Raw genomic sequence first — 18,288 nt, forward strand, 5'->3', positions numbered from 1 at the left:
ATTCACTTGGCTGATAATATCTGTCAATCATCTTTGTTTATGTTAGTGTCCACTTTCACCTTGCTTGCATGGTGTTACTTTCTGCTCTCAGTTCCTGATGAAACTGTTGTTCAGCCTGCATGTCTTAGTTGGGAATGACATTGGGTTTTACACACATTTGTTAGATTTAACAAGGCATTGATTAGCTGCATTTAAGTAGCATCGTCTTGATTGTCTCAGTGTGATTGATCCTTGAATATTTATTCCATGGTTTAAAGCAAAGAAGGTTATGCGTGCGTGCATAACAGTATAGACACAATGTGATGAAAGTTTTGATGTCTTGCTCGAGTGGTGTTTCTAGAGCTTTACTGAATACTATCCTGAGCTTTTGTAACCAAAGGATTAACAAAAATGTTTTCACTTTCCTCTTATCTTGATTTCCAAAAGAGACATCGATCAACGATCCAGATAACAAGACAACGAGGCAGAAGATACATTTATTGACACACAAAGACAAGAAAAAAAAAACTCAAAACCAGAACAAAAACCCCCGGTAACGCATGACTTGTTAGATTTTATACATATTGAAATCAGATCACTATCATGGAATTCAAAGAAGAAGAAAAACCAAATATAGAAAGATGACTTAGGAATCGTACCAAGGAAGTGGATCAAGCGGAGTCAGATGGACCAGAAGGAAGCAGCTCATATCCATCGTGATGACTATTTGATTCAACCGGTATGCATTTAAGACCAACGGCTAGAATCATGCTTATGGCTCCAATCACAATGCAGAGAAGCCAATGTTGCCAGCTCAAAGGAACAGTGCTTGCAAATGCTCCAAGGAACTCAACAATGATCACTTGGAATCCAACTGTTGCAGTCATCACAGCAACAAACACCCAGCTGTTGAACATTCCTTTAAACACGTTTATCTTCTCTATCTCTCGGCTGTTTACCTCGTTAAACACCTGTTTTAGCAGCAAACGCGTTTTACTATTGAGAACACCTTTTTGTGGTGAATGTTGTTATTTATTTACCTGGCAAAAGACAAAGGAGTTGAAGATGATGGTGTTGAGAACAGCTGTTGAATCTGGACCCTCGAGGTTGAGGATTTGTTTTCCAGAAAAGTTAAGGATGCCGAGGACGATTAGCTGATAGATGCTTTGACCAATGATGTTTCTCCACATGGCTCTGGTGATGAAGCTTGCGGTTCTACCGATTGGTTGACGCTTCATTAAACCTTCGTTGGGAGGTTCAGTTGCTAAAGCTAATGCACCGAGTGTGTCCATGATCATGTTGACCCAAAGCAACTGCACTGCGGTGAGTGGTGCAGATCCTGAAAGCAAGAGACAATGTTAATGATCAGAGGAACAATCATTTGTGAAAACTGTGGGTGCGTGCGTTTAAAACGATTTTACTTACCTGTGATGCAAGCAGATACAAAGTTGATGATCAGAGCAACAACGTTAACAGTTAGCTGGAACTGAACGAATTTCTGGATGTTGATATACACAGCACGTCCCCATCTCGCCACATTCACTATCGTTGCAAAGTTGTCGTCCATTATGATTACATCAGCATTCTCTTTCGCAACCTGAGTATGGAGCATTCTTAGTTATCGATTTGCCAATGATAAAATAATCAGTAACAGGGAAGAACCAAAGGCTATAACTAACCTCTGTACCAGCTATTCCCATGGCAAGTCCAATGTCAGACTCATGCAATGCAGGAGCATCATTTGTTCCATCTCCAGTCACTGCAACTACCTCTCCAATTTTCCTCAAATTGTTGACTAGTGTATGTTTGTCCAATGGCAAAGACCGAGCCATCACCTGAAGTTAGAGGGAAGAGATTATTCTAAAATGCTACAAACATCTAAAGAGAGAGATGAGAGGATGAATGATTCATTTTACTAATCTAAATCAGAACCTGGATTTTGGGTAAAATGGCTCTCATTTCATGTGGGGGCATATTACGGAATGTTGAACCTTCTATAGCTACACCTCCTGCTGTAAGAATTCCACATTCCTTTGCAATAGCTTTGGCCGTGCTTAAGTTGTCACCAGTGACCATACGAACAGTGATTCCAGCATTTTGACAAGTTTGAACGGCTTCTCTGACACCTGGACGAACTGGATCCTTGATTCCAACAACCGCAACCAATGTATAGCCACCATCAGGAAGATCCCCACTTGGAGCTTGATCAAGATCTGTGTAAACCAAGCAGAGAGTCCTCAGAGCCTCTGAAGCAAATTCTTCTATGACTTCAGAGATTTTCGCAATCTTCTCTTCAGATAACGGAACAGACTCTCCGTTTGAATCCACAACCTTCTCGCACATCTTTAAGACAATTTCAGATGCACCTTTGCAGAAAGCGCGTACACTGCCACCAGAATGAGAGGTAAGAACTGACATTTTCTTCTTGTCTGAGTTGAAAGGCTCGATCTTAAGTATCTTATGTTCTCGGCGTTGCGTCTCAACGTCACCACCCAAAAGCAAACCAAATTCCAGTATAGCCCTTTCAGTAGGTGATCCCAGGATCTGAGTTTTACCTTCCTTGTCCTTTACGACTTCAGAACCTGTGTTCTGAAATATGGCCTGGATAAGGAGATTCTTAACTTGTTCAGATAGGTTCAACTGGAAGGTTTCCTCCTGCCTCTCCTTGACATTTTCACATATCCAAACTTTGTTGACTACCATGTGATTAGTGGTTAAAGTCCCTGTCTTATCCGTGCAAATGCAGGTAGAAGAACCCATCGTCTCACAAGCAGACAGATGCCTCACAAGTGCCCTGTCCCTCATCAACTGCTTCATAGCAAATGCAAGACTTAAGGTCACAGCCAAAGGTAAGCCTTCAGGTACAGCAACGACTATGATGGTTACAGCAATGGCAAAGTAGTCAAGCAGTGCCAGTGCATCTTCAGAAGACCACTGGGTGATACTGCCAGAAGTGGCTTTGTCTATAACGAACCTTATGCACAACACCACAAACGTCAGCACTGCAAATCCTAAACCAATCTTACCTATGATTGTAGCAACTCCGTTTAGCTTCACCTGCAGAGGGGTCTCATCCTCCCCGCCTTCACTTAGAGTTTCCATCAACTTTCCCCACTCAGTCCTCATACCAACGGTGGTCACCAGCATCTTTGCAGAGCCGTTTTGGACTTTGGTTCCAGAGAGCAGAAATGGCTTCTCTTTATTCACGTGTGATGGTTCACTCTCTCCCGATAAACTTGACTCGTCTATCTCAAGATTGTATCCGGATATAAAAATCCCATCAGCTGGAACTCGATCCCCAATAGATAGATGAACCACATCTCCAACAACCAAGTCATCAATGGAGACCTCTTGTCTATTCCCATCTCTAGTAACTTGGATATTAATCTTCTTCTTCTCTCTATCCAAATCTCTGAACTGCAGAGATTGCCTGTAGTCACTGATAGCAGTAACCATGACCACCAAGATTATACTTAGCAAGATCCCTGTCCCATCATACATTCCCTTTGGAAACCCTTCCGTGGCAACTCCCACTCCTATCGACACTACAGCGCAGACCATAAGGATGATAAGCGTAACATCTTGAAGCGCTTCCCAGACAAACGTAAAAAATGATCTGGCTGGTTTCTCGGCGTATCGATTTGCTCCATAGATTTTTTCTCTGATGTGTAGTTCACTAGAACGGACACCTTCAGCGACAGAAACAGACACTTTCTGAGCAATTCCCTCAGCTCCTCCACTGTGCTTCAGACTCTTTGTGTCATGATTGCGAACCATAGAAGCAAGTTCATCTGCTTCAACATAAAATCCAGCTTGTTTGACCTCATCAGTGAGTTTATATTCTGTCCGTGCACCAGCTGAAGAATTACAGAATGATAGAAAAGGATTACAAAATCATAAATAAACACAGTCACCAACCAAATTCTGCTAATCATGCATATCTGAAACTCAGGATTGCATATCTTACCATCAATAAACTGAAGAGCTGCCTTTTGAACATAGAAGGCAACCCGTATCTTTTCCTGGTTATGAAATAAGGAAACAGTGAGATGATTGAAGAACACTACAACGACTAAACTAAACCGCTGGTGACAATTAATATTTACCGCGCAGTCAACATATGCATGCTAATTAACAATATGAAAACATTCAAACTGCAATAAAGATTGATAGCTTGCACTAGGCATGAGAGGATATTAAACTTTCAACCACACCAGCTAAAGTGTTACTGTAGTAATCCAACAAGACGCAACCGGAGCCAACACAATTAAAAAGTATTTTTCTTTGAAGCTAAAACTCATTAATATATGATATTACTCCAAGATTCAATTTATTTTCATACGTCATTATAGTCAAACAGCCTACTGTTTTTCTCAATTGTTTACAGAACTGTCAGTGTTTCGATTTAAACAGAAAAAGAAAATATGAGCAAAGAACTGTTTTCTTTATTTAAATTCAGGCAAGTGGACAAATAAAGATGATAATGTCATTCTCCTCCACGAAATTTCTTCGAAACTTACAAAAGCCAAGGTAGTTGCAACAACAAGTCAAAAAAAACATCAACAACTATATGAACACTGAGACCACCACAGAGCATATGTTAAATATGATTAAATCAGGTAAGTGGATCATTAGTTATTAGTTATCACTGAGCTAGAAAAATAAAACTTGTAACGATTGGATGCTTAAGTCGAAAGACTCAAAACTGATTTATTTAATTGGATACACGTAAGCATATGACCTAAGGTTATAAATAGTCATAATAAATAATAACTCATCCGTTACACATTTGATCAAATAATCCTTGAGGAATATTCTGTAAGACTAAGCGAACCCTAAATTACGCGTCACTTTTTGTGTTTAGTTGACTGATAATTAGGATTTTTTTTTTTGAAAAATATTAAATATACTGATACCATATTTTGGATCATTTCACAATATATAACGGATCATTTTGGATCTTTAGTTGCAAATCTGAAAGAAGAATTAGAAGAAAAAAAACAGGGAAGAAAGACGATTTGACTCTAAAAAAATTAATAACAGAATATGGAATGGATCATCATCATCAATGGAAACATTTCTCATTTCAAACAGATCGTGTGATCTGAGTTAGTGTACTACTGAAAACGTTAAGTACTATTTTTCCACGCATTTTCCCGGAATCCAAACATTTTCCAGGCAAAATTACAGAGTCAATCTCACGAGAACAGAGAGGTAAAATCAATACAGACCTGGATCTGGCATCTCTTCTTATCGTTCTCAGCTAGCGTTTCGAGATTGCTGATCATACGGAAACGACGAGCTCGGTTTTTCACGATGGATACGGAGGATCTCCATCGCTGCCGAGCCTCCAGCGACGGATTCTTCGCGTCCACCTCGAAATCCTTGAGGAGATTAGACATTTTTCCCCCCTAAAAAATCACTCTCTCCGTTCTTATGCGAGAGACGGAGCTGTTTCTGAACAGAGAGAAATCTTCGCCGGCGCGAAGGAAGCTAGAGATGAGAGAGAGGAGTGAAGAATGCCTCTTTCAGTTTCTTTTATGCTAACGCTAAATCGCTCTCTCTCTCTCAAACGTGCGAGTGTGCGTTTTATGCGATGTCCAAACCCGGTTTAGTCCGGTTATCAGGTTAAAATATCGGATCGGGCCGCCTTTTCGAATCAAGTGGTTCGGTTTTTTTATTTGACGCCATCCAAGCTTGAAAGAAAGTCTTTGCTTACGTCCCCATTTCGTGGAGTATTATTAAATCTTTCCGTATACTATATTTACGAAGTGATTTTGCCATATGTCTTCCTTACAATCAATTTCACAAAATAAATATAATATGACTAAAAAAATTGATAACATGGTTTTCAAAAAAATATGACATAAATAATTTCATTTAATATTAATTTATATTTTTGGCAAACTTATTAGAATATGGTAATAATTCATATATTACATTTAATATTGATATTTTTTTTTGGTAATTTTTTTTTAAAATATGGTAATAACTCATACATCATCTATGAAATAAATATATTCATATATAACATTCCAAATTTTGAAATATTATTATTTTGTATAATTATACAATTTATATTATTAAAACTTTCAAAAATTTCTACAATTTTTAAAAAAATTTAAATATCTAATCGTAAGATCATTAATTTTTTATATATCTATAAATTTTATAAATATTGTTTAGGCTAATTTTTTTATCATCTATCTATGGTAAAAAAAAAGAAACCCAAATTGTTTAGTTCTTAAATAAATTGGTTACAAAATTTGTTGAATTTAATGAAATGCCGATATTCAAGATCCGACCCGATAAATCAGCCGAATATTAGGTATTGTTGTAGCAAGTTTTTATCTATAAATATTATGCAATGATGAATGCTATTCTTTTTTTTTAATACACTAAATCGACAAAATAGACGTGCTATTTTCAAGAACAACCCGGTCGTAAATACATTACACTCTGGGAATTGTGTTGATCTTTCAATGATACTCCAATTCTCATCACGTTGGCTGATGTTTTACTACACCTTTGTTTTCTTTATATGCATGCAAATGGTATGTTAAGGATATATTCATATCTTAGGAATATACTCACTTACTGATAAATATGTAAAGCGTATCAAATATGTTAACATTACGATATGCTCTGTTTTGGAAACTATCGATGTATATAACAGAGGTTATTGACCTAAGAACGTAATAAGAGAAAACCTTCATACAAAACTGTTTTCTTGACATGGTACGTGTATCTTCAAGCTATAGTTATTTCTTTCAAGCTCATCAAATTACACAAATACCAATCATTTTCTTATATACACAAATTGCAAATACCAACCATGTTATAACTAAAACTTAGAAGCTATCAGATATCGCCATGTCGGTACTCAACCAGTTACACATTCGTATTTGTTCGCAGATATAAACCAAACTGTGTATTCAAATTCTAGGAGTTGAAAAATAAGTAAAAATAAACTATTCTGATGTCTGATCGATAGATCAGAGAGATTATTATATCATTAACCTTTAGTAAATTATATGGATTATTGCTTTGAAGGTGCGTGGATGCACTATAACACATGTACCCAACTTGCTATGTTTTAATTGAATCCTCACTTTATGAGGCTGCGCTGCCTTGCCTTCGTGTACCACCTTCTCTATCTCTTTCATCATCTTCCAGTTTCATCCTGTCTTTTACGATTCTTACAACATTTCAAAATTATTGCACATTCTCCTCAACAAAATACTGTATATACATATAATTTTTTGACTACTTGCAACAATTAAACAAGTTAGAAGGCAACAAAACATGGTTGACAGACATAATCTATTGGTTAAGTTTTGGGATACAGTTCCGGTATAATCCAAAGTTTAAATCTAGTCTTTCTGTATGAATTCAGGTTAAGTTGACAAATAAAAAACACGTTGATCTCAAATCTGGCGTCTTTAAAGAATCCATATAAAAAGAATAGATCTATACAGATATCTTTAGACCTGAGAACAATCATACTTCATAAACAATTCTTTTTTTTTTTAAGATCTCGAGAGAATTTAGAAAGGTGGTCAATTAACATACATAATATATAGAATGATATGGTATAATGTGAGGGTGAATTTATTAATATATGAAAAGGGTAGCTCCATAGTCAGGAAATGCATTTAATATATTAATGGAGGGATTCATTGCTGTCCCGTGTCCACTGGCTTGCCAGTTGCCAACCATGGTTGACCCAGTTTCTCCCAATTAGCAAGTCTTATTGAAAAAACAAAAAAAATAGTATTAGGTCTTGTTACCACACAAATATAGTAACAATAATCTAAATTTTTATTCATCTGTAAATATTATAATTATGATTTATGATATTAAGATTGCATTTGCCGAGAAACAAAACCCCCTCCCCACTATTAATATCCATCAACAAAGATCTTTCATGATCTGTTGTTTTGTTAGTATTATAAGTAAATTGGCCACTACGGACAACATTTGACACAATCAAGAAGCACGAATGGAGAACATGTTAACCATTCCATTACGTTGCCACTACATTATAACATTACTACGAACGGAGCGAGCTAATTAAGAAAACGAATGTTAGGAGAAACTGATGTTACCGCAAACCAATCAAGTAGTTATGCAATATTTATAATCTAATATGAGTCATAACAAGAAATGCTCTCTGATGATTCATGATCATTTCAATCCATTATGATTGCAGGAAACATAAGAATTATTATTATTTTCTGAGAAGAAGTTAAGAGCACATGGCGTGAACAACTCACCGCTTTAAAGACTGAGAAACTTTGTGCATTACTGATATTACTCTTTGATTACAGCAGTGAAAAATGAAAGTTGGTTAGGCCTCCAACAGCCAACAGTCCCAACATGGTGGCAAGTACATTCTTACTTCAATGCATCTTGTAGTCAAGAATCCAAGGTTTTCGAACTTCTATTTTTTTGGCTAAAATTTGGTGCATTATATTGAATTGTAGCAAGAGTTTTTACAACTATAATAAACCACATGATAAAAATCTAAAGAACCCATTAGTGAGAAAGCTAGAAGCTCAGAGAAACCCGAACTATAGCCCAAAAAGAGATAATTGGTGTTGAAGTCAGAACATAAAAGAAGAAAAACTTGTTAATGACTTAGTCAAGAGTCTATAAACTTCTATAAAAAGAGAGTATATAATTTTATTGCCATTCTCCATATTTATCCAACAAAAATGTCTTATCACAAAAACATTAAGACTGATTAGAGTAGAGAGCATGATTTTGAAGGCACATAAGCTAATAACTTGGAATCAGAAAGATGCATTAGGATGAAGAATCAAGAACAGGCCTAAAACCTTCAAAAGTCTGCAAAATGCTATGAGAATTTAGTTGTAATTTGCAAACACATAAGATTTATCTATGCTTTGCCTTTGAACAGCAAACTGGCCTACCCAAATGCAAACACGCAATTTATAACATGCGAGCATCCCCCATTCAATGGAAGGATTTACTAATTACCTATATGTCGAATAACAACATAAGATTATAACACAAAACAAGATTATAATTTTTTATCATTATAACTTTAATATATAAAAAAACAACTATTTTGGACTTTTTAACCGTCTAAACTCATTTTTTTTTAAAACACAAAATTTAAATTGGACCATGTGCATATGCATAGAGAGGGCTGATCTCACGTACTACATTTGAGACAAAAAAAAAAGAAACACAAAACTATCCTGCTGAACTAGGTCTGGGCATTTTACCCGGATCCAAAGACCCAACCCGAAAAAACCCAGTTCGGGTAGGAAACGATCCGACCAAATTACTTTATCGGGTCTTGTTGCAGAAGATCCACAGATCTTGGACCCGATCCGACCCAAACCCAAAACCTAATGGATACCCGAATTAATAATGTAAATTAAATAAAATGCATCAAAGAAAGAATTAAAGACAGGTTATTTGTCTAGAGAACATGGGATCAACCACTAGGAGACAACAAGTTGTTGTTGTATCTCGCATAGTTTAGTATATTACATATTTTAATATAATAAAAACATAAAATTTGAATAAAATTTTGAATATTTTCGTATATATAAATATTTTAAGATATTTTTTTGTATTTTTAGGTCATTTTTAGATCGAATCCAAATCGAACCCAACCCGAAACCGAACTGAATCCAAACCGATAAATTCTAACTACCCGAATGGGTCTAACTATCTAAGATCCGACTCGATCCGGACCCGGTATGATATGAACCGACCTGAAACCGAAAATTTGAAATTACCCTATCGGATCTTAAACTCTTAGACCCGAAAGATATGGACCCGAAAAGATCCGATCCGAACCCGATCCAGCGATCCGAATGTCCAGCGACCCGAATGTCCAGGCCTATGCTGAACCGACTTTGAGAGTCCGGGCCGGTTCAACTATACGGATAAATAAGTTGATAACCGGAATTGCTCAAATTCTCGATAACCGGAAATGATACTTATCTAACCGACCTTGGTACGCTAATCTCCAGGGCAAAGGGTTGCCTTCCATTTAGTCTAGTCTTCGTCCACAATCCAATCTGAAAATCCGATCGGTGAGAGAAACCCTAATTTGGAAGAAGTCTCTCTCGCCAGTACCTTGATCGAGATCTACTTCTTGTGACACTCTCTGTATCTTTACCCCTCTTGATTCATCTCAATCCGTTGTTTCGTAGGGCTGATTATTAACATGGATGGAAACAAAGAAGACGCGTTGAAATGCCTTAAAATCGTCAAGGAAGCGATCAAATCCGGAGACCGAGACCGAGCTCGTAAGTTCCTATCCAAAGCTCGCCGTCTCGATCCGGATCTCCCCATCGACGATCTCAAATCCGAGCTCAACAACCAATCAGACGAGCCGCGATCTGAAAAACCTCCCGCGGGGAAAGACGCACCAAGCTCATCATCATCATCGTCTCAGCCTTCTTTACGCCAACGTGGATCGTCTTCTTCAATCTCCTACACAGAGGAACAGATCTCGATCGTTAAAAAGATCAAATCCAAGAAAGACTACTACGAGATCCTCGGCCTCGAGAACACCTGCTCGGTCGACGACCTGAGGAAAGCGTACCGTAAACTCTCGCTGAAAGTCCATCCCGATAAGAATCCAGCTCCCGGCTCCGAGGAAGCGTTCAAGTCCGTCTCCAAGGCGTTTCAGTGCTTAAGCAACGAAGAGTCGAGGAGAAAGTACGACGTGAGCGGCTCCGATGAGCCGATCTACCAACCGAGACGGTCCACTAACGGATTCAACGGTGGTTACTACTACGAAGACGAGTTCGATCCCAACGAGATCTTCAGAAGCTTCTTCGGCGCGGGAGGGATGATGCCTCCCGGGAATGCTCAGTTCCGTACGTTCAACTTCGGAGCTACACGGCATAGAGCCGCAGCTGCTGCTAATAACAATCAAGGTCATGATGCAGCAGGTTTCAACGCTCGTGTGCTTCTCCAGATTCTACCTGTTATACTCTTACTCCTCCTCAACTTCATTCCTTCTTCACAACCTGTTTACTCGCTCTCCGCGACTTACCCTTACAGTTACAAGTTCACTACGGAGAAGGGTGTTAATTACTATGTGAGGTCGTCCAATTTCGAGCAGGAGTACCCACGTGACAGTCACGAGCGACAGAATGTAGAGGATGAAGTTGAGAGAGATTACGTCTCTATACTTAGTCAGAATTGTAGGTATGAGCTGCAGAGGAAGCAATGGGGCTTTGTTCGTGAGACGCCTCACTGTGACATGATGAGGAAGTTCGAGACAGCTGCTTCTGCTTAAGAAACCACTGAAGGTACTTATAAGCATCGATGCTTAAGAGTCACAGAAGATATATGTTTTTTTTTGCTTTGGATTATGTTGCTTTAGAACACAACATACAGTTCTTGGATCTTGTGTGATTATGTCTGAATTAAGATTTTGCTTTCGTTATAAAATACTTTTGATGAAGGAAACATGTCTCGTTTTTAAGGTTTTGATGACAAGTTCAAAGAGATTATTAGAATTCAAAAGCTTCGAGCAACCTTCTCATACAAGTCTCGGGGCCAGTTCTGGTGTGTGTTGCTTGCAAGAAACCCAGCAATCTGCAAAAGAGATTCATATAGTTAATATACATATCATTAACTCTCCTCATCACAAAATATATGTTTGTAACATTTGCACCTTAGATCTCATGACCCGGATGGATCCATCACGGTCAGGTACGTTGTCCAGACAAGTCAAACAACCTTTAGTAAATCAGGGACACAAGTCTTGAAGTAAGAGGACGCTCTCTGGAACTCGTCTGGGGTTGTGTCGGAGAGTCTCGGGTCGAGATGAAGGAACGGGAGTTTAGCTGCTTCCTTCAAGGCGTCTAGATGATTGCCCAGTCTGGCCAACTTGTGGATCGACAGTATTGCCTCAAGCTCTCGTAGTATTGTTTCTTGTTCCATGACCCGTTCTCTTTCCTGGGGACTGGTGTATACAAAAGTATGAGAGTTTTAGTACAAGAACTTGACCAAGTTAATAAATGAGTTTATTAGAGTCTCGATTTACCAGACTTCAGGGTAGTATTTGTACGTGTGGAGAATCTCGTTTCCTGAGAGAACGAGTCCTGCTGTTCGGCTTTCACCATCTGACCTTCCACGGAGAAGAGAGCAAATGGCTTCAGATAGACACTTGTTTATTGTTTCCAATGCAGCCGCATAGGTACCAACTCTCTTCTGTATTTCTATGGACTGCATCAACAAATGGTTACGAGACTTGAGCACAGAACCAACATGTTTCAAGTAGTTATAGAGTATATGATCAAAAAAGCTCAAAAGCTACTTACTTTCTCAAATAATCCAGCGTCTTGACATTGATTCGCAGCTTCGATCAAGAACTGCTGCCTCGATTTTGAATCAGGAAAAAATCTTCCAAGCTCGCCTTCTTCACCGGAACCTCTAGCACCAAGCAGAAAGTAAATACCACCTTCTCGTAACAGAATCTCAGTCAGTAGTTGCTTCAGCATCAAGTTCCTTTGCCTTTGCTGATCAACATTGCTTCTCCCGGACCAAACTAGTTGCCCCCCTCCTACTGCAATAGCAGCTTGTGCATAGTATTCCAGCGTCATTTGCATATCACCATGATGCAAATACATCGACCCGTATTGCCTTATCAGACTCGACGCCTCAGCATTTGCATCCATCACGCTAAGTTTGTGCCCAGTCCCAGATCCTTCAGAGAGAACGGAATGGTCCACTAGAGAAATCGCTATATGCACAGCGTCGATGTTATACCCTTCATCTCCTGCTTCTTGAGACATGTGCATGATCGCCGGTAGTAATTGAATACTAAGAAGCAGAACATATGGGTATACCAGAGGGTCTTTGCCATTCTTAGTGTAATAAGCAGGCTCAAACTTATTAAGATAAGCCTGAAGGTCATCTAAACTGTAAGGAACTAGCCCATCGTTGAAGACCAAAGATGAAGATCCACTAGAAACATCACGTATGCATGATAACTTGAACCAGAGAAAATCTTCTATTGTGTTGAAGAGCGTAGAAAATTCCCTCAAGATGCGATCAATTTGCCTCCGGGAACCAGATATGATAGTGTAGAGTAGGAGCTTCTTCTTGTCATATGTTGTTTGGCCCAACCGATCACCTAACCTAAACAGTTTCTCACATTCTTCAGAAGCAATAGCGGCAGTATTTGTAGTCACAGTACCGCCTGTGGTAATCCACTCTATAAGCTGAGAAGAAAAGGCAAATCAACATATTAAGATTGACTCCGGAACTTTAATGTATTATTAAGATTTGAAAATATACCAGCGGAGCAAACTGTTGTTGAGATGAACGAGATGATTGGGCGATTTCTCTAGCCTCCTCATAGTAGCCACTTCTCAAGCAAAAATATATCTGCAATCAAAGAGAGACATTAAATCAATCTAACTTTATTTTCGAGGACAACGGTGAGAATTCAAAGCATGAGGGAAAATTGTCCGGCACCTGCTGCCAAGTAGTATCAACTGGAGGCTGTCTACGTGCATCACCTGAATCAAAATCTAACATTCCATAGTCCCGTAGACGAATCTGCACAGTATTCAAAACAGAATCAACCAAACAAACAACTCATTATATCTATGACTGACACGAAAAAAATCATGTGGGCATATGCTTCGTGTTAAGCTCTACTTTGTCTGTCACACTAACCCGAAGAAAGGCACGAATTCTTTGCAAATTTCCAACAGATCCACCAAGGGCAGCCTAGAACATAAAAAAAGGGATATAAACATGTTATGGTTATTAACGCACTTGAACTCAGATTGAAAGATCAGGGAACTTTCTCAAAACGCATCCTTGAAGTAACTATTTAAAATATTCATTAAGACAAACGCAACTTCAAGGCGCATGGCTCCAACCTCCTCGCCTTGGATCGCCATGCGCCATTTAAAACACAGACAACAAGTAAAGACAAGATAGAAAGAAGTACTTGTGTCGGATGACTTTGAATTGTATCCATTATATGTTTCTGATGCCCACATTCCAAGTGGCGTCTTGCGCCTATCACGAGGGACATCCTCTTGGAAACACCCTTGTGTACTGCTGAGTCTTCACCCGTCATTGCCTGTTTTTATAGATTGTTATAAGCTTGGAAGTGTAAAACAAGTCCTTATAGGAAAATAAAACTTTTAATCAAAAGATCACCTGAATAAGTTGCCATAGTTTCTGCACATTGACTGATTTCCCACGAGTCAAATCAATCCCTAGACTTCCATAAGCATCTTTGAACGATGTTGCAGGCTATACAAACGCATGAATGAGAAATTAGTAAGAAACAGAGCCAAACCAATCCGAACGAAGTCAACTAGTTTACAATAATGCTACAACAAAGGTAATCATCATCATACGGTGAAGCCTGTACGGAATTCTTTGAAAATCTAACTGGACGTCTAAAAGCAATAAGGAAAAGTGCATACTCTTCAGCTGCAATTATCAAACAGAACGCATATAAAATGCACACTAAGAGGTACAGGAAGACCATACCTTAAATGGCAAGCCTCGTTCTCTTGAAGAATTAAGTTTCTTCACAACCTCTGCATAGACATGTGCTTTCTTCTCATGAATGGGTTTGTTAGCCAGAGACACAAGTTCTGTTCCAGTGTTTGAAGATACTTGAGGACTTGAAGCCACAGGCACTAGTTGACCAGCATGAGTGTCTCTGCTTGTATCGATCATCTTGGTCTTAGGTAGCATTGAAAGTTTGCTACGACTTTGAAGGAAGTCACGTTTTTCTTTTCTACAGTCCTCCTGCCAGAAGATTTCACAGAGTCTATGAGAACGAACATGACATAAATTCAGAAAAATATATTTCTAATTTGTAATAAGCACCCAACTAGCTTCTAATCCTACGTCAAGAACTTTCACGATCCACATAATTTGTAGGAATGAAGTAAATATTCCTCCGTTTCACAAATGCACTCTCATGCTAATATCATATACCAATCAATGTGTGCAAATACATAATGAGAATAAACAAAAACGAGGAGGGAATTTTGGACAACCATTAGACTATATTGATTGAATCAAAAGATACGACAGATAAAAGTAACATGGAAATAAAACGTAGTCACAACACTGACCTCCAAGACTTTCAACATGTAATCATTAAAGCTCCGAACATTATCCTTTTGGGCCTCCTGTATAGCTGATACCATAGCCATTTCATGAACCTAGACAAGAATAATTCATATAGAACGATCAGTTATCTCCAAAAGAATCTATCTGCGATCTAAAATAGGGTATATTCAAACAGTGAATACCTGTTGCAGGTACTCTTCAACACTTGTTGCCTCAGCAGGGAATACATCCTCAAATGTCGTCTTTTAACAATCCAAGAAACACAATTTATCAAAAGTAGAAGAGTGTGTAAATGTCTTGCAGATGAGTAAGCAACAATAAAAAAAATAAGTCTTATACTGTAAAACCAATGGTATAAGGGATGTCGTATTACAACAACTGGTTATACATCTGAGTTCTAGTATACTAAACAAGTATCTGATGATAAAAGCCAAAAAATAAAGGAAATCAACCAAAACACACATAACAATCGTTCAAGAACCCCACCAAAACACCAGAAAAGCATAAGCTAGGTGATAGAAATGCTCACCTTCAACTCGAATGACCTTAGATCACGAGACAATTGCTCTGCATTGATTCCCTCCCGTGCAAGTAGTCTGCTCCATATCCAATAAAAATAAATAAAACACTTAGCAACAAAACCATCACTCAGTTGCAATAGCTAAGCTACATCTTCTCTCTTATGAAAGTCTTAACAAGGGAAGACCACTCTAATAGTCTTTAATCCCCAAATCGAGTCACAAATCTTAGACTCTCTCTAGCATTCAATCCGTTAGGTTTCAATGCACGAGCACAGATAGTACCTAGTGGCAGCAATAGACTGTGAAGGAGCTTCGCTTCTTAGGGTTTTAGCCTTGAGTTTCCTCGACAAAGCCTCCAATTGATCCAAATTCCTCTACAAACAATATTACGAATCAAGCTCGTTAAGAAAGCGATTGAACACACGGAGAATCAATCGAAAGAGAGAAAAGTGTGTGGTGAGCAAAAGAACCTGGAGAGGAGGAAACTGAGACGAAGGAGCCGCTTGCTCGAGAAGCTTCGTCGAAGAGTGAAGAAGATCAGTCCATCCACTCATCTCTTGGTCGTTCGCCATTGATATTCGATTCGAGCTCTTCGGTAGGCGAAAGGGTTTTTACTGATTTCAAACTCATTTGATAAACGCTAATACGATGCAGTCTAAACCGGTTTGGTTTTGGTTCGATTTCTAATTTATTCGGTACGGTACAAATAAAGCTCGAAACAAAGGAAACCGGTTTGGTTTGGTTCTATTCCTGACTTATAAAAGTCAAACCAAAGAAAGGAGGAAAGTTTGACCCACAAAAAAAAAAGAACAAAAGAAAGGAGGAAAGCACGTGATACGCACGAGCACGACAGAACTTGCACACCAACTGTTCGACGAATTGCCCCAGAGATTTTAATCTTATTATGGAGGAAAAAGACTGGGAAGCTTCCTCTTCAAGCGAAGAAGAAGCTGGTTTTGCACTCGATGATGACGAACAGTTTCATTCAGGACCCAAGTTACAATTCAGGTGGGTTAAACTCAGCAGCTCGTTTCTGGGTTTAACTGTCTAATCATTCTCTTTTGTTCTTGTGGGTTTCTACATTGTAGAGTTGGATCTTCAAAGGCTCGTTGGGTTACAGAGTTAGCAATGGCTGAAGTTGAGGTTAAAAGAGGGAAGATTTGGACAACAACTGGAGTCATCCGTAGTGGAAAGACATATTGCTTCTTAGAAGAGGCTTTGTATGTGGCAAATATAGTGTTTTAGATCAGTTTTTACTCAAGTCATCTGATGAAGTAGTCTCTCTTTCTTATTCTTGTGACAGGTATTTGAGTGAGATAGGAGAGTTGCAGATGTTAGGTAGTGAAGATGATGAAGTAATGATCCCATTGAAGAGCTTATATGAGAAGATTGCAGAGGAAAAAGATGGCTGCTGTTGGGAAAGCTACGAGGTTTATAGATACCTGAAGGGTTTAGGTTACATTATAAGACGCCATGGTGTTCCTTGGACGTCAAAAGATGCTGCCATTACTACACCAAGTGGTGAATGTCCTGAAGACAAGGATGATGTAACTAGACTCTTGGGAGATATGCAGATATGTGATGCAAGAGCGGTGTTTGATGTGTATTTGCCAAACAGCCGGTTCAAGAAGTCTTCTCCTGGTGAACCCAGCTTTGTGGCTTGCTTCTCGGGGTAATCGTTTGTTTCATTAGTTCTAACTTTGAAAGCTTAAACATCTTAATCAGCGTACTCGACTTCTTTTACAGGGACTCTCCACCAAGCAAAGAAGATGTTAAAGTCTTGCAAAGCCGTGTAGCTGCACCGTTAATGTTCTGTCATGTCGCTCAGGGCCGTGTGAGTTTCTTTTCCTTCAGTTCCATAGACCTCCCTGCCTTGCCATAGAAGTATTCATAAGACAAAGTCACAAAACAAACTGAGAGTTTACATACGCTTGGGAGTAACTGTGATGATTCGTATTCATGAGGTAATATGTAGTACAACTTTATGTTTTTGCTACAAGGCATTAGTAAGAATCTAATAAAGGGCTAACAAAAGCTTCCTTGAGTTAGATCTAAGGCTTGTCAAGCTTTTAATGTCGTTTGCGTCTGTGGATACAATCCTTGTATGTTTCTTTTATCCTGTTTTATGAACTCCAGTGGCTTCTATTATACCTGCAAAGCATCAAATGTGCCATAAGTTAGGCAAAAAGAAGAGCTGAACAGTTTTTGCTAATGACCTTGCTATGTAGAGGATTCTAGGAGAAAGATATATATATATACCGTACATGTCACGAAGGATTTCTAAACATGTTGGAATTTACCAAATCACGTGCACACTTGCATTCAAAACTAAATGTAAAGGAGAGCATATCTAAAGTAGAAGAAACACATCACATGCAATTGCAAACGCAATCTAGTTCATTATCTTCCTAAAGATAGTGCTATTAGCCTATTACTTCTTGATGTATTAATGGGTGGTAAAGTAAAATAAGTTTACTATGTTTACTATTTAATACGTTATAAACTGAATGTATTTCTCCATAGTTTTGTAATGATGGCGAAGGTGGTATAAAGTATAAACTAGACCTGACACGGATCGGATATTCGGGGTTTTGAAGGTATTTGTGATTTGCTTCGGATGTCACAAATATCAAAATTTTCAATTTGCTTTGCTTCGGAAAAATACGGATATTCG

The 18,288-nt window shown here is 38.6% G+C and overlaps 4 protein-coding genes across 4 annotated transcripts; 2 read left to right on the forward strand and 2 right to left on the reverse strand.

Annotated features, from left to right (window-relative positions):
• Positions 1–381: 381 nt before the first annotated feature.
• Positions 382–5,555, reverse strand: LOC106451579 (putative calcium-transporting ATPase 11, plasma membrane-type). The gene is made up of 7 exons (XM_013893528.3): positions 5,211–5,555; positions 3,947–4,001; positions 1,912–3,836; positions 1,659–1,814; positions 1,405–1,576; positions 1,020–1,318; positions 382–950 (listed from the first exon to the last, which is right to left on the reverse strand). The coding sequence occupies exons 1-7, from the start codon at positions 5,379–5,381 to the stop codon at positions 651–653; spliced, it is 3,078 nt and encodes a 1,025-aa protein (XP_013748982.1). The 5' UTR covers positions 5,382–5,555; the 3' UTR covers positions 382–650.
• A 4,378-nt stretch (positions 5,556–9,933) lies between these two features.
• LOC106451578 (chaperone protein dnaJ 49) lies at positions 9,934–11,440 on the forward strand. The gene is made up of 2 exons (XM_013893527.3): positions 9,934–10,055; positions 10,176–11,440. The coding sequence occupies exon 2, from the start codon at positions 10,190–10,192 to the stop codon at positions 11,270–11,272; it is 1,083 nt and encodes a 360-aa protein (XP_013748981.1). The 5' UTR covers positions 9,934–10,055; positions 10,176–10,189; the 3' UTR covers positions 11,273–11,440.
• Positions 11,392–16,253, reverse strand: LOC106451577 (nuclear pore complex protein NUP93B). Its single transcript, XM_013893526.2, is given in 16 exon segments — positions 11,392–11,574; positions 11,654–11,715; positions 11,718–11,944; positions 12,026–12,207; positions 12,303–13,205; positions 13,282–13,371; positions 13,462–13,545; positions 13,666–13,719; positions 13,946–14,080; positions 14,161–14,256; positions 14,500–14,763; positions 15,096–15,185; positions 15,276–15,335; positions 15,623–15,689; positions 15,897–15,988; positions 16,085–16,253. Coding segments are annotated over 16 exon segments (2,586 nt in total). The 5' UTR covers positions 16,187–16,253; the 3' UTR covers positions 11,392–11,496.
• Positions 16,254–16,365: 112 nt separating this feature from the next.
• Positions 16,366–17,780, forward strand: BNAA09G36690D. Its single transcript, XM_013893524.3, has 4 exons — positions 16,366–16,622; positions 16,703–16,834; positions 16,918–17,286; positions 17,361–17,780. Exons 1-4 carry the CDS (start codon positions 16,519–16,521, stop codon positions 17,494–17,496), a joined length of 741 nt encoding a protein of 246 aa, XP_013748978.1. The 5' UTR covers positions 16,366–16,518; the 3' UTR covers positions 17,497–17,780.
• The last annotated feature ends 508 nt before the right edge of the window (positions 17,781–18,288 follow it).

The sequence above is a fragment of the Brassica napus genome, chromosome A9 (assembly GCF_020379485.1).
Source record: "Brassica napus cultivar Da-Ae chromosome A9, Da-Ae, whole genome shotgun sequence".
NCBI lineage: Eukaryota > Viridiplantae > Streptophyta > Magnoliopsida > Brassicales > Brassicaceae > Brassica > Brassica napus.

Bases quoted from the DNA above. Each gene is read 5' to 3' on its own strand.
- LOC106451578 (XM_013893527.3), top strand. From the start codon at position 10,190: ATGGATGGAAACAAAGAAGACGCGTTGAAATGCCTTAAAATCGTCAAG.
- BNAA09G36690D (XM_013893524.3), top strand. From the start codon at position 16,519: ATGGAGGAAAAAGACTGGGAAGCTTCCTCTTCAAGCGAAGAAGAAGCT. The intron at 16,835-16,917 runs GTATGTGGCAAA...TTCTTGTGACAG, and splicing joins TGCTTCTTAGAAGAGGCTTT to GTATTTGAGTGAGATAGGAG. The intron at 17,287-17,360 runs GTAATCGTTTGT...CTTCTTTTACAG, and splicing joins TTTGTGGCTTGCTTCTCGGG to GGACTCTCCACCAAGCAAAG.
- LOC106451579 (XM_013893528.3), bottom strand. From the start codon at position 5,381: ATGTCTAATCTCCTCAAGGATTTCGAGGTGGACGCGAAGAATCCGTCG. The intron at 3,837-3,946 runs GTAAGATATGCA...GTAATTCTTCAG, and splicing joins AGCTCTTCAGTTTATTGATG to CTGGTGCACGGACAGAATAT. The intron at 951-1,019 runs GTAAATAAATAA...CTGCTAAAACAG, and splicing joins ACTCCTTTGTCTTTTGCCAG to GTGTTTAACGAGGTAAACAG.